Source organism: Aspergillus luchuensis, chromosome 1, assembly GCF_016861625.1.
Source record: "Aspergillus luchuensis IFO 4308 DNA, chromosome 1, nearly complete sequence".
In the NCBI taxonomy this organism is placed as follows: domain Eukaryota; kingdom Fungi; phylum Ascomycota; class Eurotiomycetes; order Eurotiales; family Aspergillaceae; genus Aspergillus; species Aspergillus luchuensis.
In genome coordinates, this window is record NC_054849.1 from 4,860,095 (window position 1) to 4,886,651 (window position 26,557).

General features: G+C 50.3%; 11 protein-coding genes across 11 annotated transcripts; 6 read left to right on the top strand and 5 right to left on the bottom strand.

The window, feature by feature from the left end:
• Positions 1–2,164: 2,164 nt before the first annotated feature.
• Positions 2,165–3,401, bottom strand: HRR25_1 (casein kinase 1 family protein; the record flags this gene model as incomplete). Its single annotated transcript, XM_041684133.1, has 3 exons — positions 2,165–3,192; positions 3,257–3,329; positions 3,390–3,401. 3 exons carry the CDS (start codon positions 3,399–3,401, stop codon positions 2,165–2,167), a joined length of 1,113 nt encoding a protein of 370 aa, XP_041538348.1.
• Positions 3,402–7,303: 3,902 nt separating this feature from the next.
• Positions 7,304–8,350, bottom strand: rsmA (putative bZIP transcription factor (Fcr3); the record flags this gene model as incomplete). Its single annotated transcript, XM_041684134.1, has 3 exons — positions 7,304–7,817; positions 7,884–8,152; positions 8,219–8,350. The coding sequence occupies 3 exons, from the start codon at positions 8,348–8,350 to the stop codon at positions 7,304–7,306; spliced, it is 915 nt and encodes a 304-aa protein (XP_041538349.1).
• A 656-nt stretch (positions 8,351–9,006) lies between these two features.
• AKAW2_11631S (uncharacterized protein) lies at positions 9,007–9,330 on the top strand (the record flags this gene model as incomplete). Its single annotated transcript, XM_041684136.1, has 1 exon — positions 9,007–9,330. One exon carries the CDS (start codon positions 9,007–9,009, stop codon positions 9,328–9,330), a length of 324 nt encoding a protein of 107 aa, XP_041538350.1.
• AKAW2_11630A (phosducin family protein) lies at positions 9,205–10,110 on the bottom strand (the record flags this gene model as incomplete). The annotated part of the gene is made up of 4 exons (XM_041684137.1): positions 9,205–9,353; positions 9,406–9,761; positions 9,835–10,017; positions 10,073–10,110. The coding sequence occupies 4 exons, from the start codon at positions 10,108–10,110 to the stop codon at positions 9,205–9,207; spliced, it is 726 nt and encodes a 241-aa protein (XP_041538351.1).
• A 571-nt stretch (positions 10,111–10,681) lies between these two features.
• Positions 10,682–13,747, top strand: SEC21 (coatomer subunit gamma; the record flags this gene model as incomplete). Its single annotated transcript, XM_041684138.1, has 6 exons — positions 10,682–10,757; positions 10,845–11,155; positions 11,221–12,187; positions 12,245–12,592; positions 12,642–13,457; positions 13,515–13,747. The coding sequence occupies 6 exons, from the start codon at positions 10,682–10,684 to the stop codon at positions 13,745–13,747; spliced, it is 2,751 nt and encodes a 916-aa protein (XP_041538352.1).
• Positions 13,748–14,451: 704 nt separating this feature from the next.
• Positions 14,452–15,708, bottom strand: AKAW2_11633A (F-box domain protein; the record flags this gene model as incomplete). The annotated part of the gene is made up of 2 exons (XM_041684139.1): positions 14,452–15,253; positions 15,329–15,708. The coding sequence occupies 2 exons, from the start codon at positions 15,706–15,708 to the stop codon at positions 14,452–14,454; spliced, it is 1,182 nt and encodes a 393-aa protein (XP_041538353.1).
• Positions 15,709–16,094: 386 nt separating this feature from the next.
• On the top strand, positions 16,095–17,420 carry AKAW2_11634S (putative HAD superfamily hydrolase; the record flags this gene model as incomplete). Its single annotated transcript, XM_041684140.1, has 3 exons — positions 16,095–16,231; positions 16,288–16,590; positions 16,652–17,420. 3 exons carry the CDS (start codon positions 16,095–16,097, stop codon positions 17,418–17,420), a joined length of 1,209 nt encoding a protein of 402 aa, XP_041538354.1.
• Positions 17,421–17,752: 332 nt separating this feature from the next.
• Positions 17,753–19,481, top strand: dps1 (putative aspartyl-tRNA synthetase Dps1; the record flags this gene model as incomplete). The annotated part of the gene is made up of 2 exons (XM_041684141.1): positions 17,753–18,754; positions 18,804–19,481. 2 exons carry the CDS (start codon positions 17,753–17,755, stop codon positions 19,479–19,481), a joined length of 1,680 nt encoding a protein of 559 aa, XP_041538355.1.
• A 435-nt stretch (positions 19,482–19,916) lies between these two features.
• On the top strand, positions 19,917–21,453 carry AKAW2_11636S (uncharacterized protein; the record flags this gene model as incomplete). Its single annotated transcript, XM_041684142.1, has 2 exons — positions 19,917–20,173; positions 20,382–21,453. The coding sequence occupies 2 exons, from the start codon at positions 19,917–19,919 to the stop codon at positions 21,451–21,453; spliced, it is 1,329 nt and encodes a 442-aa protein (XP_041538356.1).
• Positions 21,454–21,853: 400 nt separating this feature from the next.
• Positions 21,854–23,121, top strand: AKAW2_11637S (Qc-SNARE protein; the record flags this gene model as incomplete). Its single annotated transcript, XM_041684143.1, has 2 exons — positions 21,854–23,016; positions 23,070–23,121. 2 exons carry the CDS (start codon positions 21,854–21,856, stop codon positions 23,119–23,121), a joined length of 1,215 nt encoding a protein of 404 aa, XP_041538357.1.
• Positions 23,122–23,443: 322 nt separating this feature from the next.
• On the bottom strand, positions 23,444–26,076 carry KU80 (ATP-dependent DNA helicase 2 subunit KU80; the record flags this gene model as incomplete). Its single annotated transcript, XM_041684144.1, has 10 exons — positions 23,444–23,934; positions 23,990–24,201; positions 24,252–24,637; positions 24,692–25,192; positions 25,244–25,304; positions 25,355–25,523; positions 25,584–25,651; positions 25,705–25,771; positions 25,837–25,891; positions 25,948–26,076. The coding sequence occupies 10 exons, from the start codon at positions 26,074–26,076 to the stop codon at positions 23,444–23,446; spliced, it is 2,139 nt and encodes a 712-aa protein (XP_041538358.1).
• Between the last annotated feature and the right edge of the window lie 481 nt (positions 26,077–26,557).

Consider the following 26,557-nt stretch of genomic DNA (forward strand, 5'->3'; position numbering starts at 1 on the left):
CCCATTTCCCCCTTCGTTCTTGTTTCCCTTTTATACCCCATCCACCTTTTTTATTCATTTCATTTCCTTTCATCTATTTTCTTTTCTTTTCTTTTCTTTCTCAACCTTCCATACTTTGGACTGTACTACTACTACTCCCCCATTACTTTGTTTACTTTTTAACTTAACGAAGCCTCTGTCTGAATCTACTTCTGATTTTCTCCCACCGAAACGACCTGGAACTCGTAAGCCCATACTGTATTGCGTCCACCACTCATAATAGATTTAACAGATTGATAGTTAGATAGAGATAGATAGATAGATACGCTTAGATCCTCATTGAACATATGGCTGGCGTACATGCCCACCTTCAATACTCTTCCACTGAGTAAACTGCGGCAGCCAATAGTTAACTAGTTAAGTTAGAACATAGTAATTAGTCACTATGAGACACTGGAGTCCAGTGAGTCAGGCAGAAAGGGGAGACAGATCCTTGCTGGACATCGTCAGAAGTAATTGAGATGTGGACTACCTAAAAGAGTGTAGTGTATATGCCTAATTTGGTTTATGATGTGAATCTTTATTTTCTTGCTATTTTGTCAAGTCACATAACGTGAGTGATGCGTACATAGAATACAAGATGTCATATGATGTGTTTAGGTGGTGGCTGTACCGGCCTTGCATTACTCAATTGGGTATGGATAGGTGGCAAGCTGCTCTTGGTCTGCTTATTGCTCAAGGCACCCTGCTTTGGAATGCAGGATATGGAGGGGTAGACATTATGCGGGCTTTATCGGACAGTTGTGGCGACTAACAGCAGAGTCAACTACGTCGAGACTGTTATTCTACATCATTGTACCAGATTGCGAGATGTATAGTTCCCGATTGGGTAGCGAGTCAGTGGGAACCGGCTCAGTTGCGTGCTGCATAAAGCACATTCTGCCCGGCTGATCCCACCGACTACCCCCTCTCAGTATGTAGATGACCGATGCTAACAATTGAGACGATACACAAGGAAAAACATGTGAAAGTGACAGGAATCGACGCAATACCACCCCGGAAGCGACCCTAGCCAGTTTCCGTCGCCACATACCCATTCTGAGACGCGCTTTCTCCCCACCCAAAGCACTACAGGCTGCCCTTGTTTTCGGCAAGGACAAGCGCAAAAGCACCTGGACATGTGGGAAAAAGAAGCACCTCGCCAACACCTCTCCACCAGTCGTTCCTTCATTCTCATCGTCCCCGTTTGTGCGTCAAGAGTAGGAAAAATATGACAGTCTGAAATAAGAAACATGCAAGCAGAAAAGAAAAGAAATATCAAAGCAGGGGCATTGTAAGGAAATGGTCGCTAAGCATGATGAGGGACTCTCGCGACAGTTGCAGCGGTAGAGACATCTCTTTTTGTGCTTGAAGCGTAATCATTTCAACTTTGCATCTCCTTCAGTCCTTAGCCTCCCGATCGATGGCAGCGCAACTCCACGCGAAACTTCAATGTGAACGTATTATTTTCATGTGGAAACGACCGCTACCGGGAGGCTAAGACGTAGAATAGCCACAATTAATGCGTTTCGAGTCTGCTATCAAGGACCTTTCGTGTATGATGAACGTAACCAGGTTTTTGCAAGTGATGTATTCATCGAGCAATGTAGTTCCGAAAGGTTCAGCTTAGCCGATAGACGAGCAGACGATCTGAATAAACGCGACGGATCGAAACGGCGGTAACCGGAAGACGATCTTGAACGGGATGGCGGGCTAACAGAGAATGCAGAGAGAGAAATAGTAAAGAAAATGGAAAGTCGGGGGCCCAAGGCGAAATAAGTCCGAAAGGTTCACTGCAGGCTGCAGAAGATAGCCGGTATAGTGGTAATCCTGGGCTCCTCAGATAGCGTGGCGTCAACACGCAGCAAGCTGAACGGCAACCGAAAAAAGAAACGTCAAGCTACACTGCCATGCTGTACAAATCAGTACCACTGAGAACCGTACCCATCGTCCCGCTTCGCGCGGCTACCGGCAGGGCCATAAGCACCTGAAGCAGCAACCTTGGAAGCAGAACGCAGCCTAACGCCGAAGACTATGAGATTAGTCAGATTCTAGATTTCAAGCCGACCTCTACGCACAGGGTCATAACAAAGCACCAAACGCAGAGGAAAGGGGTTCCCTACAACGGAACCTAGGTTTCAGATACTCACATCCTGTCACTCCCTCCCACGGCCCGGTTGGTTTCGGGCGTGTTGTCAAGAGTTCCACGTTCGATGACCTTACGGCGCTGGCTGGAGATGGCACCGGGCTTGGCAGCACCGGGGGTGCCCATGGGCGCCGCAGCAGCAACACCCTGACGGCGCTGCTGCTCTTCAGCCTCCTTGTCCTTCTTGTTGGCATCCACGATCATAGCAGCATTCTTCTGGTACTTGTAGACGGTCCAGTCGAAAACATAGTCATACTGGAAAGATTCGCGGACGAACAGATCGCGGAAGATCTTGCGAAGGTAGGAGTAGTCTGGCTTGTCATCGAAGCGCAGGGAACGAGTGTAGTTCAAGTAGATGGAGAACTCGTTGGGGAAGCCACGGCAAAGAACCTCAGTAGGGGTTGTCATCTTCTTCTCCATGATACGGTCGTACTTCTGCTTCTTAGTAGCAGCCTTCAGGCCTTGCCAGGGAAGGGTACCACGGCAGAAGTAGAGCATAACGTATCCGAGCGACTCCATATCATCACGGCGGGACTGCTCAACACCCAAGTGAGTGTTGATACTGGCGTAACGAGCAGTTCCAGTGAGGTTCTTGTTCTCACGGTACGGGATGTGGAAGTGAGTCTTGGGGTCGCGGTACTTCTTGGCCAGACCGAAATCGATCACATTGACCTGGTTTCCACGCTTACCAATACCCATCAAGAAGTTGTCGGGCTTGATATCACGGTGGATGAAGGACTTGGCGTGAATGTACTCAATGCGAGAAATGAGCTGGTCGGCCAGCAAGAGCACGGTCTTCAGGGAGAATTTGCGGTTGCAGAAGTTGAAGAGGTCCTCCAAACTAGGACCAAGAAGATCGATGACCATAGCATTGTAGTCACATTCAGTGCCGAACCAGCGAACGAAAGGAATACCGACACCACCGGCAAGAGACTTGTAGACACGGGCTTCATATTCGAGCTGGGGGTGCTTGGCCTTGACACTTTCCAGCTTGATGGCGATCTCCTCGCCAGAGATGATGTTGGTGCCTAAATGGACAATCAGCCAGCTGCTCCAGATAACTCATCTCACCTCCTGAAGATTATCACGCACCCAGGTAGATATCACCGAAACTACCACTTCCAATCTTCCGGCCAATACGGTATTTGTTACCGACACGTAGATCCTACAGAAGTGTTATTCACAGCTGTTCATCGAAAGAAGAAAACATCCATATGTCACGAACCATTGTCGTCATTTTGATGAATTAGACACGCCGTCGTGTTGTGTGAGTAAGGTGTTGAGCAGACTAAAGGTTGGTATCCGGGTTAGTTATAGATCGATGGAGAATATGAGATCATTCCCTCGAGCAAGTGTGTTGAATAAAGAGTATTTGTGAAAGAAGAGGGGGGCAGGAGGGGCGTGAAGGCAGTGGGCAATGTATGCTGCCAGAGAGATGGCAAAATCACCAGAGGACAAGGTGGTGCAGGGAGAATCCCGGCGCGTAGTCACTTGGCAGAGCGAGTCTGCTGAGGGCAGGCGGCTTGGACGAAGAGCAAAGCAAGACACCCAAGCCAAGCAAGAGGAGAGGCACAAAACAAGTGAATAGTGACACTGGGGAATAGAGAAAAGAGAGTTGCAGCCTAGAAGCGGACGAACCTGGTCTAGAAACGGGAAGGAAGAGATGAGATAGCGGTGATGTCGACTGTTGGGGTGAACCGACCGTGACGACCCGACCGGAAAGGCGAAAAAGGCGGAGAGAAAAAGAAAGGGGATCAAGCTGACAGACCTTTTAGCGGCTGTCACCGATGAGACGAGGGAGAAAAGCAGCACAACGTACCTACAAGAGATAGGAGAGACAAGAGAAGGAAAAGGAGAATATATCAGACTCAAGGACAGAGCCTTGATAATGGAGAAGGTGGGTTGAGAGAGGGGGGGGGAGAGGGAGGGAGAGGAGGAGGAGAGGAGAGAAAGAGGAGAGGGAAAATGCGAGAGTAAAGAGAGCAGCCAAGCCGGTCAGCCTTCAGAGAAGACAGAGAGAGAGAGGGGGGGCGGGTAAGGAAAGTAAGTAAAGTAACAAGACTGACTGTGATAAGTTTAGCAGCCGCCGGTGGTTGGTTGGCCGCTTGGTTTTGGCCTGTTTGGGTCTGGCTTTTTGGTCATCTTGTTTCCCAACTTTTCCTTCCTTCCCCCCCAGCGTATCGTAAAGGTGGTATTTTTTATTTCCTCTTCCGTACCGTATCCAAGGCTACCTAACGCCAACTAAGTCTACTTCCTACCTTAAAACTAAGCTACAAACCAACTACCAAACATCCGATCTGTTTCAAAGCAAGGCTGTCCTTCTTTCATAAGCTGATACCCGGCGGCTGGCCAAGTAGGAGGCTATAACTGGGGTCCTACAAGGCAAGGATAACGCCGGTCATTTCGGGAAGAATTGCAGATACCAGGAATGAAGACAAGGCTCTCCCAAGCAGGGTGGAAATTGCAATTCATCCTTGGGGTGGCTGAAGTAGGAGTCGGTGAAGCAATCCAGCAGTTTACGCCTGGGCAACTTCAATAGTACTCCCTACGTACTCAATTCTCACCACACAAAACATTTTGCATTTTATCTATAGCTCGGGTATCTCTTGAGGCTACCCTATTGTGCGTAGGTCTCTGATGCTTTTCTTAGTAATTTACTGAACAAGGTTAACTAGTCAACGAACTTGACAGCCCAGCAGGATTGGACTAGGTCATGATGCATCCGGGTTGTACCTATCACGGCTGGTTGCCTAAGGCAGACAGGATTGGTACGTCGTATGTAACCATTTCATACATCCAGATGCCTCGCTTCCAATGCAACAAAACGAAAAGAGATGAGGCAAACGATCCGCTTTGATCCAAAGACATTCTAGAAGTACCCAAAAAGCATGTTAGGCGGCGAAAAAAGAGTCTGGCGATAGTGGCAAGAATATGGGTAATCACGAAATGAAAATAACCTAAACCCAAAAGCAAATGTTCCATACTATCACCCCCAAAAGCTACCTAGTTTTTTTACGCGGTTTGTGGCGGATGATTATTTCCCTCACGCTACATTTTTCCCTCTTACCCGCGGTGACCCCAAAGCACCTCACCTCAAATCGATGATGAGATGATGCTTAGTACTACACCTTTCCCCCTTCCCCCCATTAGCGAGAGGCTTATTCCCCAGGCAAATGAATACCATCCGTGTAGACCCCATTATTCTTCCCTGTACCACACCATTCACCTCCATAAAACCCGATCGTCGTTAAGGCAAGGAGAAAATCTCTCTCACCTCATCTCATCTCATAAATTACCCTGATTCTTTCTACCTTGGAGTACGTAGTACTTTCACCCTCGGAATGGAACGTCTCCCTTTCCTAGTATGGCCGATTGATCCCGGGCGGTGAACAGGTGACCCCGGATACCGCATTTGCAACCCTCGTGAAGGTAAATTAAATACGGTGGGCTTACGGGGGGGCCCTCAATTAGTTTGGTGTTAGTTAATTGGGGGGAAGTCTTTTTTTGGGGCCCAAACACACGCGCCTTATCGGACCATCGATCAGTGCCTGAGACATGATGGATCGGAGAATACCTAACACGTCCCTTTTCCCTCTTTCTTCTCTACTACGTTACTAGTAAACTTCCCCCCTCTCCACTTCTGGGGGGTGTGTGTGTGTGTGTTCCCACAACAACACCTACTGGGCCAGATCAACGTGCAGCTCAAGTAAGTAGTACCACGTCGATTCAAGATGGAACACCTGTATAGTATAGCATTGGCGATCAAGAAAACATCATTGGCATCACCTGATTCCTCTTCCAGGATGACGATGACGACGGTGGTCAGGTAGTCACTAACGAATTGAGTAATTGAGCAACTGTAATGATCAGGAGTTGATCTGAGGGTAAATCCCGCAAATAATCATCCCTGGTCTCACCGCTAACGATGATCCCAATTCAATCACCACATAGCTAATATAATAATAATACATTCATCAGAACCACGAAAAAGAAAAAAAAAATTGACCCCGTGTGTTCTTCTTCTCATGCACGCAAAAAGGAATTTACCAGTCAATTTCAGGTCTGCACAGGCCAATTCTTGCCAAGATTTCGAAGCTATCGACTGCGGGGTGATTTGTAGTCTTTCAGGTAAAGGAAACGTTGGCGTTTGCAGGTTGGCAGATTGAATCGCTCCGTTTATCCACGTATGCATTTACTACTACATACAAGGTGCAGACTGCATCTACCCTTTCTGTCTGCACCGTCGGGTTTTCCCCCCTCAATCTATGGTTGTAGTGCTGTCTGGAGTAATTGTTTCTAGCCTCACCTCTCCCACCCCCAAACAAACAACCAGATATGGAGTACTTTGATTGGGGCCACACACACATCCCACTCTTCTCTCGCTCTTTTTCTCCGATTCTTATACAACCAGCATAGTGCTATCATGTCGCCCTTGCCTTGGACGCATGATTACCCAGGGCAACGTCGTTTGGATCTACACCACGCAAGCGGTGCAGCTGTATGCATCGTGTGTTCAGATTAGCCAGCACACATTGGGTTGTTTACTACGGAGTAGCTGATATACCCAATGTTTTCGATGAAGAAACTAATATTGTCTCCTCATCTTGCAAATTCTGCTCATTGGCTTTCAAGAGTCATTGTTTGGCAAAAGTGTTCAAGATACAACCAGGCCATAGCTCACGTTGATCGTCGAGCAAACATGCCTTGTAAGGTAGCAGTGGACTTCAATCTATCGGGTCCTTGTTAGGTTAGTACCGCAGCATAGATGAGGATTCACTCCGGATAGCGCAAATTACAGAATCCGTGGCAATGCACATGCAGTTCTACGTAGCCCTAAGCAAACAGAGTACCCAGGGGGTCAACCAATAGTAGTCTGAGCCTGAGAACAAGGAAACCCATTCAAATTTGAGAACTCTGGTAGCAGTAGGTATAATGGTTCACTCCTAAATCTCCAATGACTCCAGGGAAGACTCAATGGGGTCCTCCACTTCACGAAACAGTAGCAGATCGCAGCATATGTTCCATGAAGCTTGTGAAAAGCGGTATATACTCCGAAAACAAACCATGACGCCTGTGCACCGAAATAAAGCGACCAAGAAGCAAGACATTGCATCGTTGAATCCATGCTAACAGGCAAATTCACAACAAGTCATCGTTGCCAGCAGCTGCACTTTCTTCAATGGCCTGAAGGACCTGGCTTTCCCGAAAGGCAGGCCCCTGCCCATCGCACTGAGCAGCACCTTGCAACCGACCCGAGACATCGCCAATATTCACTAGGCCACGCTTGAAGAGCTCATGATTCTGGATGAGATCCCAGGTGGCTCCCGAGTCAAGCAGTTTCTCACCCGTCTTTCCGCATATGGTGATGCGATGAGCGGGGCCATTACCCCCAACTGCATCGGATTTGAGATCCATGGGCGAGTATTGCAATGGCCCTGTCGTTGTCGGTTCCTCATCGGTGGAGCGCTGGCCTGACTGGCGCATTGAAGTTGATGTTGCCCGAAGTATCTCATTTTCGGTCGTGAACTTTGCCAGCTCTCTCTTCAGTCGCTCATTGTCCGCCACAAGAGTGTTTGATGCATTTTCAAGGTTGTTAACTTTCTCTTCCAGTTCACGCACATGGCGCTCTTTGCGTTCACGAAATGCGCGCTGACTGAATTCAGTAATCAGAGATTAGTTCTATGGCATATAACACAGTCCTCGATCTGAAACCACTCACGCAGCTCTGTTCTGGGCCTTTCGCTTCGATTGCGCCGGGGTCAGACTCTCTTTCTCCTCGCTGCTGCTCCGACCGAGACTTTGGTCTAAGAGCTGATCATCTCCATCGTATGAGGCTCGATCAACGTTCTGGCTAGAAAATTCAATGCTGGTGACCGACTGCTTGGTGAGGGACTCGGGAGGCGAGTGTGGCGGGGCAACGAAGGCAGCGGCTGCGTGAGGATCCTGAAAGCGCAAGTTCGGATCGAAAGACTGGTAGTTTTGCGCTCCCTTTCCACAAGTCAGCGTCGTGAGAAGTTTATATGCTTAGTATCCACAAAGACAAGAGGGACCGACCAAAGGAGCGAAAGCGCCCTGGATGGCCTCGGCTTGAGGGGCGGAATTGCCTTGGTCGGGAGTGGGCAGCCCGTGGACGCCGTAGAGAGGATAAGGTTGCTGGGGATGGTTTGAATAGAACGAATAATCCATCTCGCCTCGTCCTGGAGAAGGAAAGATACGATATATGCTGTTCTTGTGGATTGATGAGGAGGTATGAACCCCAAGAGTAGGGAGGGAGAGAGTCAGCCGGGCCTAGAATTGGATTCACGGCAGCGATGGACTCGGGATGGAACCGCGCAGTGACAAACCCGCCCGGTGGCAGCCCCAAGCCAATTATAGCCAGACTTGGAGCCGCCGAGGGATATCACGCTCCCGGCTGTCATTGGAAATAGATTGCAGCGATCGACCGAATATTGATTCTTAGGCAACTGAAGTCATATGCAAGCCATCTGTTATATTGCTCTAGATGTCTTTCTCTATGTAAAAAAATTTGGTTATTTTTTGTAATTGACAAAATCAAGCACATGGCTATTTGCAGCCACGGAGACCCACTTTGGCGGACGCTTACTACTACTTACTACATACTTGGGTCTGTACTGAGATAGAACCTAGAGGATTTGTTAAGGTACAAGAAAGTATAAAATGCTAACACATTCGTGTTCAAAGTTTGGCTCGCTGGAAGTTTGGCTCGCTGGCTGCCTACCTACTATGTGATAGGTATGTAGTTAACGGACCGAAAGCTGGAAACCCTGGTGGTACGGAGCTCTACATGTCAAACAAAGATGTAGAAAATTGGTTTAGCCAGCATGACCAATTTTCTGCCAGGTTATCAAGCTGGAATCCATGGTGTGATCTATGTGATGCATGGTGAAATTCCCGTGCATATGTCGGCATGGATACGATTCGATGCCCATCTGGTTCAAACGGTCATTGGAACCCAGTCACGGAGAGAGAGGACCGCAACCGTCCAGATTTTGAGAGTTAAGGTTACTGATTATGCCTCCTTAATCCCAGTCATCATCGTCATCTTCCACTGTGGGCCTCGAGGACTTCAGCTTGGATGGGCGTTCATCTTCCGAAGAGTCCGACCGTTTCTTCAGACGGACATCGCTTTCTTTGACGGCACCTAATTCCAAGAGCATCTTCTCCAGATCTACGAGGCTCGTATTAGAAACAAAGAAGCAAATATGAAGAACAGTCCTTACCTTCAACAGTAGTCCTTGGCCCCTTCATCTCCCGCAAGGTTATGAGCTGTTTCATGATCTCGCCATTTCTGTACACCAAGATAGTGGGGGTGTTTCTTTCCGGATAACCTTCGATGCACATGTTGCCTCGAATCTCACAAAACTTTATGTCACCAAACTTTGCCGCTAATTGCCGCCATAATTCGGTCAACCGTTGCGATTCGACATTGGCGCCTGAAGAGCTCAGATGAACGAGCACAAAGCATTTGTTCGAGGCTTCGGTCACCTCGCGCGCGTAATCGACTTTTTGTAGGGGGTATACTTGATTATGAATGCTAGTTTGCTGGAGTGTAGACAGTTCCGCGAATCGTTTTTGACTGGTACAGATCGTTAGTAAAGCCGAACTTCCTGGTACCTGTGTCAGGGGCATGCTAGCGATCATCTCCGTACCGGTATTGTTCGAGGAAATCCTCATCTTCTTCATCTTCCAGAGCATCCAACTCGTCCAAATCCTTGTCTTCTAGTCTATTTTCATATGCCTTGCGCTCTGCCTCGACAAGGGCTTCTTGGATAAGAGGTTCGGGATCTTGGGGCTTCTCGGGGATAACGCCATGTTTGCGGAGGATGTCATTCCTGCGGGGTGTAAGCTTGTATGGCTAACGGTGGTGAACGAAGTCGATGATCTGACCATTCGGTATCCTCGTTAGGGTTGACTTCGACTTGCATGACTGCGGCGAAACTGAGGCTGTTCTATGAGCTCTAATGAATTTATAGATCTACCAAATGGTATGGTAAGAGTAAGGGAGGAAGACAGCAGCCTACACACTTCTACAGACCCTCTGCGGCGAGACATGCCGCGTGTTTGCTCCGTTTGCAGGGTCAGCCACACCGCCCTGTGGCTCAGCCGCCCACAGACGCGGAAGGCCACCTGGAGATTGTTGGAGGCCGTCGGGAGAGCTGCTGTTGCTGCTGCCCTGGCCAAAACACCCATCCTCTACTATCTCCATTGGTCTGTCGTTCTCTCTTTCGGCTTCTTTTCCGGGGACTGGGCAAGTGTCTCTATATCTTCACTGGCCACCCCCCTTTTTTTCATCAATCTTGTCTTTGAAAGATAATGAGGGCGCCATAGTCGTGTACATACACCGCCTGCACCACGACTAACCCATCATACTGACCCGCCCTTATTCGTCTCCCATTGAACAATCCCCCCGACGTCACCCGTACGGGGCCCAATTTCCAACCTAGAGAGTGCCATTAAACAACTGTGCTGCTGCGGCAATCACTGCAGCCCGTCACAATGTCTTATATGAAGAAAGATGAGGACGCTGATCAGTCCATGATCAAGCTGGATCGGACCTCCGTGTTTCAAGATGGTAAGGGTCTATCAGTTTCGCTCTTCTCTGGAGTCGCATCAAGACTCTGAACGTGATTGCTGACTTTGTTCTCTTGCTCTTCTATAGCGCGACTGTTCAATTCCTCTCCCATATCTCCTCGAACATGCCGTACTCTCCTGACCAAGATCGCCGTCCTCCTTTTTACCGGGGAGCAGTTCCCCACGAACGAGGCCACCACATTGTTCTTCGGCATTTCCAAGCTATTCCAGAACAAGGACCCCTCTCTGCGACAAATGGTCTACCTGATCTTGAAGGAACTTGCCAACACGGCGGAGGATGTGATCATGTCAACCAGCATTATCATGAAGGACACTGCTGTCGGCAGCGACGTTCTGTATCGGGCAAATGCCATCCGTGCCTTGTGCCGCATCATTGACGTAAGCGCATTGGGAACCCCTACTCTCTTGTCAAACGAGATATCTGATAATGGTCGTCCATGCAGGCTACTACTGTGCAAGGTATCGAGAGATTAATCAAGACCGCTATCGTTGACAAGACCCCTTCGGTATCCTCCGCAGCGCTGGTCTCCTCCTATCACCTTCTTCCGATCGCGCGCGATGTGGTCCGTAGATGGCAGAGTGAGACGCAAGAGGCTGCTTCGGGCGGGAAGCAATCGACTGGATTCCTTGGGTTTGGTGGCAGCTCTCAGGCTCACGCCATCTCGCAATCGAACTTCATGACTCAGTACCACGCCATTGGTCTCTTGTACCAGATGCGCTCGCATGACCGTATGGCTCTGGTGAAGATGGTTCAGCAGTATGGTGCAGCTGGAGTGGTCAAGAGCCCCGCGGCTCTTGTCCTTCTGGTGCGGTTGGCGGCTAAGCTGGCGGAAGAAGACCAGGGCTTGAGAAAGCCTATGATGCAGATGCTTGATGGCTGGCTCCGACACAAGCATGAGATGGTCAACTTCGAAGCGGCAAAGGCCATCTGCGATATGAGGGATGTCTCGGACGCGGAAGCCTCCCAGGCCGTCCATGTCTTGCAACTGTTCCTTTCCTCGCCCCGCTCTATCACCAAGTTTGCGGCAATCCGCATCCTCCATAACTTCGCAAGCTTCAAGCCTCACGTGGTGAACGTCTGCAACCCCGATATCGAAGCCCTTATCTCCAACTCCAACCGTTCCATCGCTACATTTGCCATCACGACTCTTCTGAAGACCGGTAACGAGGCCAGCGTCGATCGCCTGATGAAGCAGATTTCCGGCTTCATGGCAGACATCACGGACGAATTCAAGATCACGATTGTAGAGGCCATTCGCACCTTGTGCCTCAAGTTCCCTAGCAAGCAGGCCGGCATGCTTTCGTTCCTGAGCGGCATTCTGAGAGATGAAGGTGGCTACGAGTTCAAGCGCAGCGTGGTTGAGAGCATGTTCGACCTCATCAAGTTTGTCCCCGAAAGCCAGGAGGATGGTAAGCTCTCCCCTGGAAGCTCTGGGTCTTTTTTTTGGTGCTAACTAACAGAACTAGCGCTCGCCCATTTGTGTGAATTCATCGAGGACTGCGAGTTCACCAAGTTGTCCGTCAGGATATTGCACTTGCTTGGTGTGGAGGGACCTAAGACGTCACACCCGACCAAGTTTATTCGCTACATCTACAACCGTGTCGTTTTGGAGAATGCCATTGTGCGAGCTGCCGCCGTGACCGCTTTGGCCAAGTTCGGTGTCGGACAGAAGGATCCTGAAGTCAAGTCCAGTGTTTCTGTCCTTCTTACCCGATGCCTGGATGACGTCGATGACGAAGTGCGTGACCGTGCTGCCCTCAATCTGCGGTTGATGAACGAAGAGGATGAGACTGCTAGCCGCTTTATCAGCAACGGTAAGCTTTCTGCGAACTAGGCTTGTTTATACTTTGCTGACGACATCAGAATCCATGTATTCGCTTTCGACATTCGAGCACCAGCTCGTGATGTATGTTACATCAACAGACAAGGCGACGTTTGATGCTGCATTCGACGTTGCCACGATCCCGGTTGTTTCACAGGAGCAGGCGTTGGCTGAGGAGCGGACCAAGAAGCTCACAAGCGCGACGCCCACTCTCAAGGCACCTTCGACTGGCCCGCCCAAGGGCAAGGCCAACGGTGTGGCCGAGGCCGTCACGGTCGCCGCCACTCAGAAATACGCCGAACAGCTCATGCAGATTCCAGAGCTCAAGGAGTACGGCACTTTGCTCAAGTCCTCTGCGCCTGTTGAACTTACTGAGAGCGAGACGGAGTATGTGGTTACGGCTGTTAAGCACATCTTCAAGGAGCACGTTGTGCTGCAGTACGACATTAAGAACACCCTGCCGGACACTGTTCTGGAAGACGTGACAGTAGTTGCGACACCGTCGGAGGAAGATGTTTTGGAGGAGGAATTCATCGTTCCTGCTCCTAAGCTGGCCACGAATGAGCCCGGTATTGTTTACGTCACCTTCAAGAAACTTACTGGCGAGCACAGCGTTCCTGTTATCTCCTTTACGAACAACCTCAAGTTTACCAGTAAAGAGATTGACCCCACTACTGGCGAGCCTGAGGACAGCGGCTATGATGACGAGTACCAGGTTGAGGACCTTGATCTCACTGGCAGTGACTACGTTATCCCAACCTTTGCTGGCAGCTTCGACCACGTGTGGGAACAGACGGGTGCCAACGGTGAGGAGGTCAGCGAGACTCTTCAGCTCAGCAACATGAAGGGCATCTCAGGTAGGCCAACCCCTCTCCACATCGGGCCTAGATCTTCAAAAACTAATCTCATCACAGATGCCACCGAGCAACTAATCTCTACGCTCTCCCTGCAGCCCCTCGAGGGCACGGATGTGGCCCTCAGCAACAGCACGCATACACTGAAACTGTTCGGAAAGACAGTGACAGGCGGCCGGGTTGCATCCCTTATTAAGATGGCTTTCTCCAGCAAGACTGGAGTGACCATGAAGATTGTCGTCCGGGCGGAGGAAGAAGGAGTTGCGCCAGCTGTGATTGCGTCCGTTTCCTGAGCTTCATTGACCCCTGTAAATGTGTAAAGGAGGCATGTTCGCGAGGCGCATGAGTCCTGCATTATGAGATCAGATATTTCTTGTTTCCCCCCCTGCTTCATTTTCATTTCCCTTTTTATTCTTTTTTCTCTTCATCTATAATTCTGGTGCCGAGTTAGATGCGATGAATATCTTGCGTAGGCGTCAAACTACCCTATTCATTCGAATTACCTTTTTCTCTTCATTTCCATGTCTGACTTGTTCTTGTTCCAGCTGACTGTATCTTTCAACATTTTACTTCCCTCCCCCCACTTTTCTCTGCCGATGTTTGTCCCCTCCCCTTGACATTTCTTCGAACATGTTAGCATGTCCTCGCCCCCCCTTGCTTTGTCTTCGTGTCATTCCCCGTTTCGCTTGTCCGGGTGGCCGTTGGAACGGGGAAGTGGCTGGAGTCGTTCTGTAGTCAAAAGCGTCATCATACTATATCTATCTACCATTTTGCTTAAGAGGTTCTCTGTGTCCGCTTCGTGTTTTGTAGAAGCTTTCTATATTAATACTACTAGTAGTAGTAGATAGCCAGGCATTGGACGAAGCAATATCGTGCGGAAAATACATTCGGTCTATCATATTGAATCTTCAAACAAGCAAAATATATAAACAAAATCTAGCCGAGAACATTTGATGGAATGTGAACAAAAAAGGTATATAGAAATAAACGCCGATCATCATATATAATAAACGCCAATCGTGTCATCATCATCAGTATAATCGCTCTTCTCTACCCCATTCTTGAAGGAAGATTTGGAATTTCTTCGCTCTTTCTTTGAGAACCGGCTATGAATGAAATCATCGATCTCCGTGTCTTCCAGAATTCGCTGGTTGGTGCAGAACAGCTCAGAGAAGCCCACCGATCGGAGGTTCGCTAGGCCGTACTCCATCGCTGTGATTAATGAGCTTGTGCTGAAGGTTATGTTGGCGTCTAGACTTGGGAATCCGAATTCGAGATCCTCGAGCGGTAGTGGAGGGTGCATGTGACTGAGGATATCGAAGAAGGAATCATTGACTAAGTCGCCAGGGATGCTGAGGGAGGCTAGTTCAGGGAGGAAGACTGGAATGGCATTGATGGATTCGGGTTGCAGGTTACGGTTTGAAGCGGAGACGGTGAAGCGTTTAAGGTTGGCTAGTTGGGGGTTGCTCATCAGGCTGCCGAGGCTGGACATGGAGAGATCGGCACAGTTCTTGAGGGTTAGGGTAGTCATTGTGCGAGGCCAAGGAAAGGAAGACATGGGTATGGAACGGTAGTGGCCGCTGAATTGTAGGCGTTGGAGGTTAGGAGGCCATTCTATTGTGGCTGCAGCGTCGTCGTAAGTGGTGATGGAGGTTGAGCGCGGAAGGCGAAGGGTCGTTAGTCTGCGGAGTTTGCTGATCGCTTTCTTGAGGTCGGGAAAGGGAATTGGATCGCCCACTAGCGATAAGTCGAGGTGTCTGATGCTTGTACATTTGGAGAGAGCCGGAAGGCTGTTGATGCTGTTCAACAGTATCAGTATCAATTATCTGGAGCGGGCGGAGGCATGCACAACGAGCATATTATATTAGACTTACGCAAAGGAAATTCTTGGAGCCAGAAAGATTTCCAGATTCTCCTTCACCCTTCCCAGCAGTCGTGCAGTCAAACTGTTGGAACTATGATATACGAGGCCACTAAGGTCCAATTTGTGAACTAGACTGCCCAATTGTATCTTGTTCTTTCGTGCGCCGATTGTCGGACAAATTGTGTCGGTGAAATTCTTGAAAGCCGTCCCAGCGCTCACGCGCGGCTTCTCATAGAGATAGGGGATGGCTACGGAATACCATTGGCGTGAGACCAGGCAGCAGGCGTAGAGAGTGGCCTGGCGATGACCTTCATCTGCGGCGGCGTAGGTGATAATCTCCACCACGATTTCTGTGGGGAGATAAATCTGGCGTGAGGGCATCAAAGGCATTATGGGCAATCATGGAATGCATCAATGCCCATGGCAGGTCGATATTAAGAGTCCGCAGACATGGGTGGGGGAGATATGTAGCTGCCCGGGGCGACAGATATATCTAGTGTCAGTCATGCAAGTTGTGTGGTGGGGAAGAAAAAAGTAAGTCGGATGGCGATCAAGAAAATGTGAGGGGAAAAGAAAATGGCGGAGAAGCGAGATGATATCATTCCGCCGATTGCCAGCTGCATCTCCGCCTTCCGCACGTCTCTCCTCCGGCCTGTTCTTCTGCAGCTCCCTGTCATCCGGACGACTCCCATCCGCTCAATTGTATTCGTTCACCGCTGTTGCTTGTGATTGTTATTTCTCATACTTATTAGATATTTACTATTAACACTTCGAGTATGCGATCGCAGTCTCTTTGGCGCTCCCTTGCGCTGTTGCAGAGTACTTCCACCCGCTCCTTGGTAAACACTGGTCTGGGCCGACGTGCCTTTCAAACGGCCAATTCCCGCATCCCCGACTTCGCCTTTGCATTTGAGTGAGTAAGCCATTTCTATCCACGCTGGTGTAGCACATAGTCTGACTGGTGTTTAGCATCGATGGCGTGCTGCTACGATCCTCTAAACCCATCCCCGGAGCCGCTGAGTCGCTAGCCCTTCTCAAAGAACAGAACATCCCGTTTCTCCTCTTGACAAATGGTGGTGGAAAACATGAAACTGAGCGAGTGGCGGAAATAAGCGAGAAGCTCCAGGTCCCGTTGGAGCCGGAGGTGATTGTTCAGAGTCATTCGCCTTTCGCGGAGCTTGTGCGCGGGCCGGACGAGCAGAGTGCCCTGGAGAACAAATGCGTGCTGGTGGTCGGAGGAGAAGGTGATCGTTGTCGCCAGGTAGCGCAGATGTATGCTGGCCAATGTTTGTTCCCAACATTTCGTGGATGATCGTCTTAACAATGGATGCAGGTACGGCTTCAAGAACGTGGTGACACCGGGCGATATCTATATGGCGAACCCATCTATCTGGCCTTTTAGATCTTTCCAGAGCTATTACGAGAAGATTTCTAGGCCATTGCCAAACCCAAAGGATCCCAATGACCCCTCGAGAGGGTTGAAGATTGACGCCATCTTTGTCTTCAATGACCCGCGGGACTGGGCTTTAGACGCTCAGATCATCACCGACGTCCTACTATCGTCGGAGGGCGTGATAGGCACCATCTCCGAAAAGAACGGTCGGACTGATCTCCCTAATCGGGGTTTCCAACAAGATGGGCAGCCGCATCTGTACTTTTCGAACCCAGACCTCTGGTGGGCTGCAGCCTACCACCTTCCTCGTCTTGGCCAGGGAGGATTCCGCGAGGCACTGGAAGGCATCTGGGCTGCTGTGACTGGAGGCCCGAGCAAAGGCGTCGAGCTAAAGAAGACCATTATTGGCAAGCCTTACCAGGGGACGTACGAGTTTGCGGAGCATCAGCTCTTGCGCAACCGTGCTAGAGTATTCGGCTCGGACGCTCAGCAGCCTTTGCGGAATGTGTATATGATCGGAGACAACCCAGAGTCAGATATTCGTGGCGCGAACAGCTACCGGAGTGAACATGGCAGCAAGTGGCACTCGATCCTTGTGCGAACGGGTGTCTACAATGGTGGTGAGCCAGCGTGGACTCCAACGACGATCGCTGATAACGTGCACAAGGCAGTTGAGTGGGCATTGAAGAACTCACAGTGGCGGTCTTAAAGGTAACGGTGTAGACTTGTATTTGTCTTCCATTTTTGAGCGAGTATTTGATAAGTAGACTGCGACTGCACCTGCGAGCATAGCGAATAGAACTATCACAATTGTATATAGTACAGCAAATATTATGCAGCGCATTATTATATAATCATATGGCATGGCAGCATCCGCATCAGGTGATAGACAGCCCCTCCTAGGGCTTAGGGCTGTGGGCCTCGGACGGCGGGGTGACTCAAAAGAGAAAGTTGGAGCTCCATTCAGGCCGACGGACTGGTTCCTGATCGCCTTGCTGCTCCCTCCTCTCCTCCATCAACTCCCTATCCACACATTTCACCATGGCGGACTCCGAATTGCCCACTCGCCCCAAGCCCGAAGAAACCCCCGCCGCTGCGGCCGCCCCCGCCGAGGGTGCCGAGGCCAGCAAGAGCGCCAGCAAGAACGCCGCGAAGAAGGCCGCAAAGGAGAAGGCCAAGGCTGAGAAGGCTGCTGCTCGTGCTGCCCAGGAGAAGGCTCAAGCTGCTGCCGCCGCTGCCGACGACACCGCCAAGGACCTGTATGGCAAGCTCCCCGAGTCCGAAGATGTCATCGCCGCGACGAGATTCTCCGACATCTCCGACGAGCACTACGAGAAGGAGGTTACCCTGGTGGCTCGCGTCGACAATGCCCGTGTGCAGAGTGCCAAGCTGGCTTTCCTGATGCTGAGACAGCAGGGTCAGAAGCTGCAGGCCGTCATTGCTCTTGCGGAGCCCATCTCCCGTCTGATGATCAAGTACACTGGTGGATTGAACGTCAACTCCATTGTCCAGGTCACCGGTATCATCAAGAAGCCTGCCGTGCCCATCTCGTCGGCTACCCTTAGCAACCACGAAATCCACATCCGCAAGGTCTACATGATCTCCGAGGCCGCCCAGATGCTCCCTATGCAGGTCAAGGATGCCGAGAGACCGCCCCCGGAGACCAGCGAGGAGGGATTCGAGGTTGGTGAGGATGGTGCTCCTATTGTCACTCTCAAGACCCGTCTCGACAACCGGGTCCTCGATCTCCAGACCGAAACCAGCCAGGCTATCACCTGGATCTCCAGCGGCGTCGCCGAACTGTTCGCCGAATACATGATCAAGAGCGGTTCGCGGTGGATCTTCACCCCCAAGCTGGTGGGTGCGGCTACCGAGGGTGGTAGCAACGTCTTTGAGGTCAAGTACTTCAAGAAGAACGCCTACCTGGCCCAGAGTCCCCAGCTGTACAAGCAGATGTGCATTGCTGGTGACATGGAGAGCGTTTTCGAAATCGCCCCCGTCTTCCGTGCCGAAGACAGCAACACCCACAGACACTTGACCGAGGTAGGTCCAAATAAAGAATTAGCTTGCATACGTATACTGACTTTGCTAGTTCGCTGGTCTCGATTTCGAGAAGACTTTCCGCGGCCACTACCACGAGGTTCTGGAGTTCGCTGAGAACCTCCTCGTCTTCATCCTCTCCCAGCTCAAGGAGCGCTACGCTGACAAGATCGCCATCATCCAAAAGTCTTACCCCAAGGCCGGTGACTTCAAGCTCCCCAAGGATGGCAAGGCTCTCCGCCTGAACTACATGGACGGTGTTGCTCTGCTGAAGGAGGCCGGTGTCGATGTCTCCGAGCAGGAGCGCTTCGAGAACGACTTCACCACCGCGATGGAGAAGCAGCTGGGACAGATCATTCGTGACAAGTACGACACCGATTTCTACGTGCTCGACAAGTTCCCGATGGCCGTCCGTCCTTTCTACACCAAGGCCTGCCCGGAGGACCCCCGCTTCTCCAACTCGTATGACTTCTTCATGCGTGGTGAGGAGATCATGTCTGGTGCCCAGCGTATCCACGACATCAAGGAGCTGGAGGAGTCGATGGTCGCCAAGGGCCTCAACCCCAACCAGGAGGGCTTCGAGGACTACCTGTCTGCTTTCCGCCAGGGCTGTCCTCCGCACGCCGGTGGTGGTCTGGGTCTGAACCGTATTGTCATGTTCTTCCTGGGCCTGCCTAACGTTCGTCTGGCGTCCCTGTTCCCCCGTGACCCCCAGCGTCTCCGCCCTTAAGCGGGTGGCTAGAGCCGCAATAGATTACAAGACCTGTATCTGGATACAAAAGAATATAATGGAGCGACGAATTGAATGTTTGGCGTTTTAAGGTCTATACCTACCAGTTAGTAGCGTAGCTCATCGCATGATTGGATATGAGTAGCACGTACTGGAAACTATGGTCATGGTAGAGTTATTCCAATATTTCATGTTGTATACTGCATGATCACCTAGGATACTAGGTAAGGACGGAATCGAGTATCGCCTAGTAGTAGTAACGGATGCTTTTCATAGGTGTAATTCTAACAGTGTTGTCATAGTGGCTCCCCTATACTCCGTAGTAAGTAAAAAGTGGCCCAAGCTCCCGGGGGGGAAACATTGGATCGCCGGCATTTTCTCCGCCTGGACTTTTGCTCCCCCCAACTCCATCCATCCCAACAACCAAACCAGACCATGACCAACATGCCCGACAAACGCAAACCGTCCGGCTCAGTCACCGGCTACTCTCCCTACGCGAAACGTTCCCGCCCGTCCTATGCCGAAGAAGATGACGAAGAAGAAGCACAACCGACCGTGACTCCATACGAACGCCCGCGCAACCACCCAGTATACGGCCAAAAGAGCGCTTTTCCGGGTCTAGACGTCGCGGGTGATGATGAGTTGTTCTACGGGCCTGCTGAAGATGGCTTGGAATATTTACGCATGGTTCGGTAAGTTTGACTTTCTCCTTTCTTGATGCTTTCCTTTTGCTTGTATTCTCTTCTGTTTCGGCTCTTTTCGCTTCCCGCTTGCTAAATGCCTGCGTGTTTCGGACTTTAGCTCGCGAAAGATGGCCTCCTTCGGCATTTCTTGAATTCGGCGATGTGATGTGATGTGATGTGACGTGGCTCATTTTTTTTTGATTCTGGTTTGTTGTAGATCGGAAGCAAATTCACTCCCTTTTTTGTTTACGGCACCGCAATCGACGGAAACTACTGCCGCGACGGAGCAGGAGCAGGAACAGGATCAGAATGGTGAGGAAGTGCAACAACGACAAGAAGAGGTGAAGGATACGCCAGAGCCTGTTCCTAAGGGGGTGGTTGTTGATGGCGTCTACTTTGTTCCTCCTACGTCCAAGATCAACACTACTGTCGCCCCTGCTGCGGATGTCGCCAACGAGGGCATCTCCGACGCCCAATCAAGCTATTATAACCTTCTTCACCACCGCTTCCTGCTCCTTCGATCGATACTGAAATGCACACCTCCATCCGAAGCTATCGCCGGGCTCGACGAATCCCACCCGATCAGTCTGCCGCGGCACTCGCGAAACGCGCGCAAGGAATGGCGCCGACTACTCCTGGCGGTGGATCCACAGACAGTACAGCTGGCGTGTATGGATATGGAGAGCGTGCTTGGGGTACTGGAGATCATGGCGCGGTTAATGTCGGAGAATGTACGGAGTGGGGATGCGCAACGGGTTCGACGCATCGGGGCTTGGGCGTGGGGTTTGTTGGGGAAGTGTAGGGATGTTGGACAGCTAGGTACGGAGGAGGTTGGGGAGATTCGGGATCTGGGAAAGAGAGCTGTGAAGATTCTGAGGAAGATGAGGGAGGAGGATGAGAAGAAGATGCAGGAGGGAGACGGGTCGGATGAGGAAGACGCTGAAGACGAAACGGGGGGAAACGCTGCAGAGGGAGAGGACGGAGCACAACAAGTGGATGGGCCGAGTGACGACCAGGATCACGATATGCAGGATGTGGAGGAAGAGAAGCCTGCTACTGCTGAGGAGCTAGAGGCAGCCAAAGCACGACTTCAGGCGAAGCTCGCAGATGGAGAGGAGCAACCCGCAGTCACCGAACCCGAGGTTAACAACGAAGAACCTACGAATGAAGCGGCGACACAGACTCGCGCCATGCTGGACATGATCATCACGGTCATCGGGGAGTATTATGGGCAACGGGACCTGCTGGGAGCACGCGAGCTATGGAATGGGCCCGAGGCTACCGCATGATGAGAGAAAGATTGAGTGACCTACCGATTTAGTGAACAAGATACCCAGTAATGTAGGACAGTCGATTACAATTAAAATGGATTAAATTGAAGCCTAATCATTTCGCTGCTCAAGTGTTCAAAGTAAAGATAGTTATGTGCAGACAACCCCGAAAGTAAGCGGTAACTAACACTAACTAATGACCTTGCGTCATTGTTGTGATCCGGCGGTGACTTACTCTTAGTTGGTACTTTGACTTCCTTATCAGCGCATCTCATCCTCCACCGCTTCATCATTACCCACCATCTACACTCACACCTCAAATCCAACGCAAACGACAATGCCCCAATAAATTCACCCACTACCACCACCAACCCCTACAAGCACACCAAACCCACAAACCAAAGAAAACCCAACAATAATGCCCCCCACAACCCTCGAAATCTCCATCCCCACAACCAGCATCTCCGCAACCCAACCTCCCTACACCCTCTACAACATCACCCTCCGCCTGCCCCTCCGCTCATTCACCATCTCAAAGCGCTACTCCGACTTCACGACCTTCCACAACACCCTAACCTCCCAGACAAATGCGCCCCCACCCGCCCCCCTCCCCCCGAAATCCTGGTTCCAGAACACCATCAACAACGCCACCCTGCGCGAATCCCGCCGCGAAGCACTAGAAGCCTACCTGCGCGCGATCAACGAAAGTGACGATCCCCGATGGCGGAACAGTCCCGCGTGGCGGGCATTCCTGAATCTTCCTAGCCTACCTTCCAACAACAATAGCAGCAGTGGTGGTGGTAATGGGGCAAGTACACGACTCCACGCAGCAATCACCGACCCCGGCGACTCCGAAGGCGGAGGGATCACGGACCCGATTCTCTGGCTGGATTGCTTCAGGGATATGAAGGGACATTTACATGATGCGAGGTTGTATTTGACGAGACGGGATCAGGAGACTACGCCGCAGCGACAGCATGAGAGTTCGGCGAGAGCGAAGAGTGAGCTTGTTAGGGCTGGGGGGTTGATTGGGAGTTTGGAGAGTGGGTTGAGGAATTTGAGTAATACGTCTACTTCTGGTGGGGAGGAAAATAATAATGCAGGGTCAAGACCGGGTAGTAAACTCGGGCGCAGGAATACCGCTACAACTGCCACGGCGTGGAGCGTTAGTGGGAACAATACCCTCGGGGAAGGGGAGATGCGACGACGGAAGGATCTACTGATTAACGCGAGGAAAGAGAAAGATGGGCTGGAGGATTTATTGAATGCCATGGCGGCGAAGAGTCGGATTGATAGTGCGGTGGCGTCGATTCAGGATAAGGAGGCGTTGATGGGGACGCAGGGCGGGAAGAAGGCGATTAGGTCGTCTGGGAGGGTGTTGGGGAGGGAGACGGAGAGGACGCGTGAATTGGATAATAGTGGGGTGGTGCAGTTGCAGAAGCAGATGATGCAGGATCAGGATGTCGCGGTCGATGAGTTGATGAGGATTGTTAATCGGCAGAAGGAGTTGGGGATTGCCATTAATAATGAGTTGCAGGTGCAGAATGAGTTGTTGAATTTGGCGGATGAAGATGCTACCAGGTATGTTTTCCTACATTTCATTCTTTTGGGGGGTTTTGCTAATCTGGCTGTAGGTTGGGTGGGAAGATTGATATTGGGAAGAAGAGGATTGGGAGGATTTCTTGATGTGGATAGGATGCTATGGTTTGTTTGTGATGTCTATTTCTACTCATGGTCATGGTTGATATCCCCTATATTGTTCATCGAATTGGTACTATATGTTATGTGTGTGTGTTACTTTGGCACGGAATAGGCCTTGTTACTTAGCGCACAGGATTATCGTGGATATTGTACTCTAGCGAGCACAGTCATGCAGCATTGAAGCTTGTTCATTTATCATGATCCAACCATTATCCACTATTTGACAGGTAAAAATAAGAGTCTGGTTTGCAGTTCTGGCTATTATACTCTTCCTGGAGAACTAAGCCATATCAGAATACCCCAGTATTCACTTAGCAGCCATAGACATAAAAGCCTTCGCCTCCTCTTCCTCCACCTCAGACCGATCCGACTCCCCCTTGTCAATCAACCCCAACTTACTCCTCCTGAGCAGCCACCACAGCTCCCGTCTATCCCCACCAAGCTCCTCCTTCAACAACTTCTCCTTCAGCTGCTTCAAGAAATCATTATACAGCGCAGGTTCCTCATAATCGATCAGTTCCTCCCGCATCACAACTAGCCCCTCAGCGACCCGAGGATAATTAACATCGCCAAGACTGTGTCTGATTTGGTCTTCGATGATAGTGCTCATCTGCTTCACTGCATCCTTGATTGTGTCGATGTTCTCTGCCTGCGAGAGCGTCTGCTTGAATTCGGGGATTGCATTGTTAGGTGAGATCTTTGTGCGCTTCTCTTGGTGGAGAAGTGCATCCACGTCGAGACCAGATAGTGGCTTCTCCGTTTCACGGGATCGTTTGGTGCCCTTGGTTTTTGGTGGGACTGGAATCATCGCTGTGAGTATGAAGGGATTTTGGGGAAGGGGGAAGGGACTGACCTTTCTTGACGTCTGATACTGCTACTAGCTTGTCTAGATATTTCTTAGACTTCTCAACAAGGTCATCCGGAGGGTGGGAGAACTTTGTTAGGACTGGGGCAGGGGGAGGAATAGGGTCGTTAGGATGGATGGCACGATGGCGGACGGCAGAATCGATGCGGTGCAGGACTGGTGAGAAGGAGTCGTCGATTGGGAGAGATTCCGTCGGGTCACTTTGTATGAAGTCAGCAGGGAAATTGAGATCGCTTTTGGTCAATCTCACCCGTTCTCGTCCGCATCGGTGAGCTCCATGCTTTTCACGTATTTGTCCATTGCATTCAGCAAATCGTCGCTGGGTAGGTTGCGATGCTGCGTTACCACTTTACCAGACACTGTAACGACCCTGTCGAGTGGAGGGAAGCGGTACGTTCGTACGTCTTCTGCGAATGGCAATTGCGCCTCGAGGAGACACTCGTAGTCGGGTTCGATTGATGGTGCAAGCACAACTATGACAGGGGGCTTGTTCTCTTTCAGCACCATACGGGCAACAGCATACGATTCCAGCTCGAAGAGTGCATGTATGAAGGAGGAAAGAGCGAGTGCTGCCTTGTCATTGGCGCGCTGCGCAATGATGATGTTTGTCGTCGACATGTGCATGTACCGATCATACTAATAGCAAGATTAACTAAGCAGCACACAGCAGATATGGAGGGTAGAACTTACTCGATCGCTCTGTATGAACCCAAGAAGTTCGATAGCCGCAAATGTCTCCAGGGTGGTGATATTCTCATCCGTCTCGCTGATAGGGACCAATGTCCGCCCGTACTCGTAACCTTTGGCAAGTTGGTCTCGATCCACGGTTGTCACTCCGTCTTCAGTAGTCCCATCGTCAATTTGGTAGGATCTGCTGTTTCGAACACCTACAAGAGAACTACCATCTTGCGAGCCCGCTCCCGCCGCTTCCATCTCCTCTTCGTTACGTACTGTGAACTGACTAGCCGACGGCGCCTTCGCAACGTATGTCCTGTAGTAGCGCTCCACGGGGATTCGAACTGCAGTATCATACTCTGCGGGGTTTCCTAGCTGTAAATGGCCCTTGAAGCTTGCCGTTATCCTTGTGCTCTTTACACGAGGTGTTTCTAGCTCCGCAACAGCTTGTTCTAGGGTTCCATAAGCTCCATCGCAGTCTTCAGCCAGACTACGCAGGAGTGCTTCGTTTTCCGCCTGTAGTAGTTGTCATTAGCAGTCCAGAGCAGACGGAACAGTGTGGAATACCTTTCGCGGATCTTTATCTTCCTCCTTCACTCCGTAGTCAGGGTCATCAAAGTCAGGTCCCCTGCAGCATGTTAGTAACCCCATTCTCCAAGTGTATCAATCGACACTAACAAGATAATCAGTTCAATATTATCCTCCTTAATCTTCTTCGTTATCTCGCTGAGATTATCCGGATTCATCGGGCCCTGCCCATTAGTAACCAGGACAATCCTGCGCTTATACTTCAGTTTCTTGCACTGAGTGATGATCATTTGAATCGCAAGCACAAGCGCAGAGATAGCTATACTAATCAGCTAAAGCCCAACTACTCCAATCACTATTCAAAAGGACTGCAACTCACCATCTCCCTTATTAGTCTTGCTAGGCTTTATCCGGTCGCTCAAACTCCGGATATCCGGCATGAGAAACCTATACGTCGTCAGCGAGTCACCAGAAACACAACAAGCAAGGATGCTCCATACTGCTTAATGCCAGATAGAACAGAGATATGCGAATAATCAGGATCATCCTCCAATTCATTCGCGGTATCTAGACGTTCCTGCATTAGCTCCTACCCATCAACTACATTACCCGTCGGGAAGAAGCTCACTCACCATCTGTCCTCAGCCCAAGAACACCGATCAAAGCCATTTTTCGTCCGGTGGCCACCTATCCAAACATAAGCTTACAAGTATGACAGAACTCTGTAGAAAAGGAAATCTCACCGTCCCTGTGATGCGATCCCAAACATACTGCATCGCCCAGTCGAGATCCGTCACTTCGCGACCATGACGGCGCTCTCCCATGGACTTGCCACAGTCCACGATATAGACAGTTGCCTCTTTATCGGCCATTTTCAGTAAAGATGACTGGATTGATCGATGGACTCAGATCCATTCGATGCCGCAGCTGGCTCGACATAAAAAGGAACGAGCTCAAGGCAGAAAGATGCACTCAGAGTAGGCAGACGCGTGATATTTCCCAATTGGGACTGGGCGGGACGCGAAAGCACATGACATCATGCTGTGGATGCTGACTAAGAGGGGTGTGCAGTAACGTAACCCACGGTTAAGCGGCCCACACGGTTAGGCGGCCCATCTGGTTATCCCATATAAAAGATGCTTTTTTTAAATCTTTATATCTTAACTAATACTGAATCTAATCAGTTCTAACTTCATACATAGATAATAGACATTATAAAGAATAAGATACAATTTTAACAAAATTTTTCAAATTTTTCTTATATAGATTATATTAATATATATAAAATTACAGATAAATTACCAATTTTGTAACATGATAAGATACTATTTAGTTTTATATAGATTTTTAAGA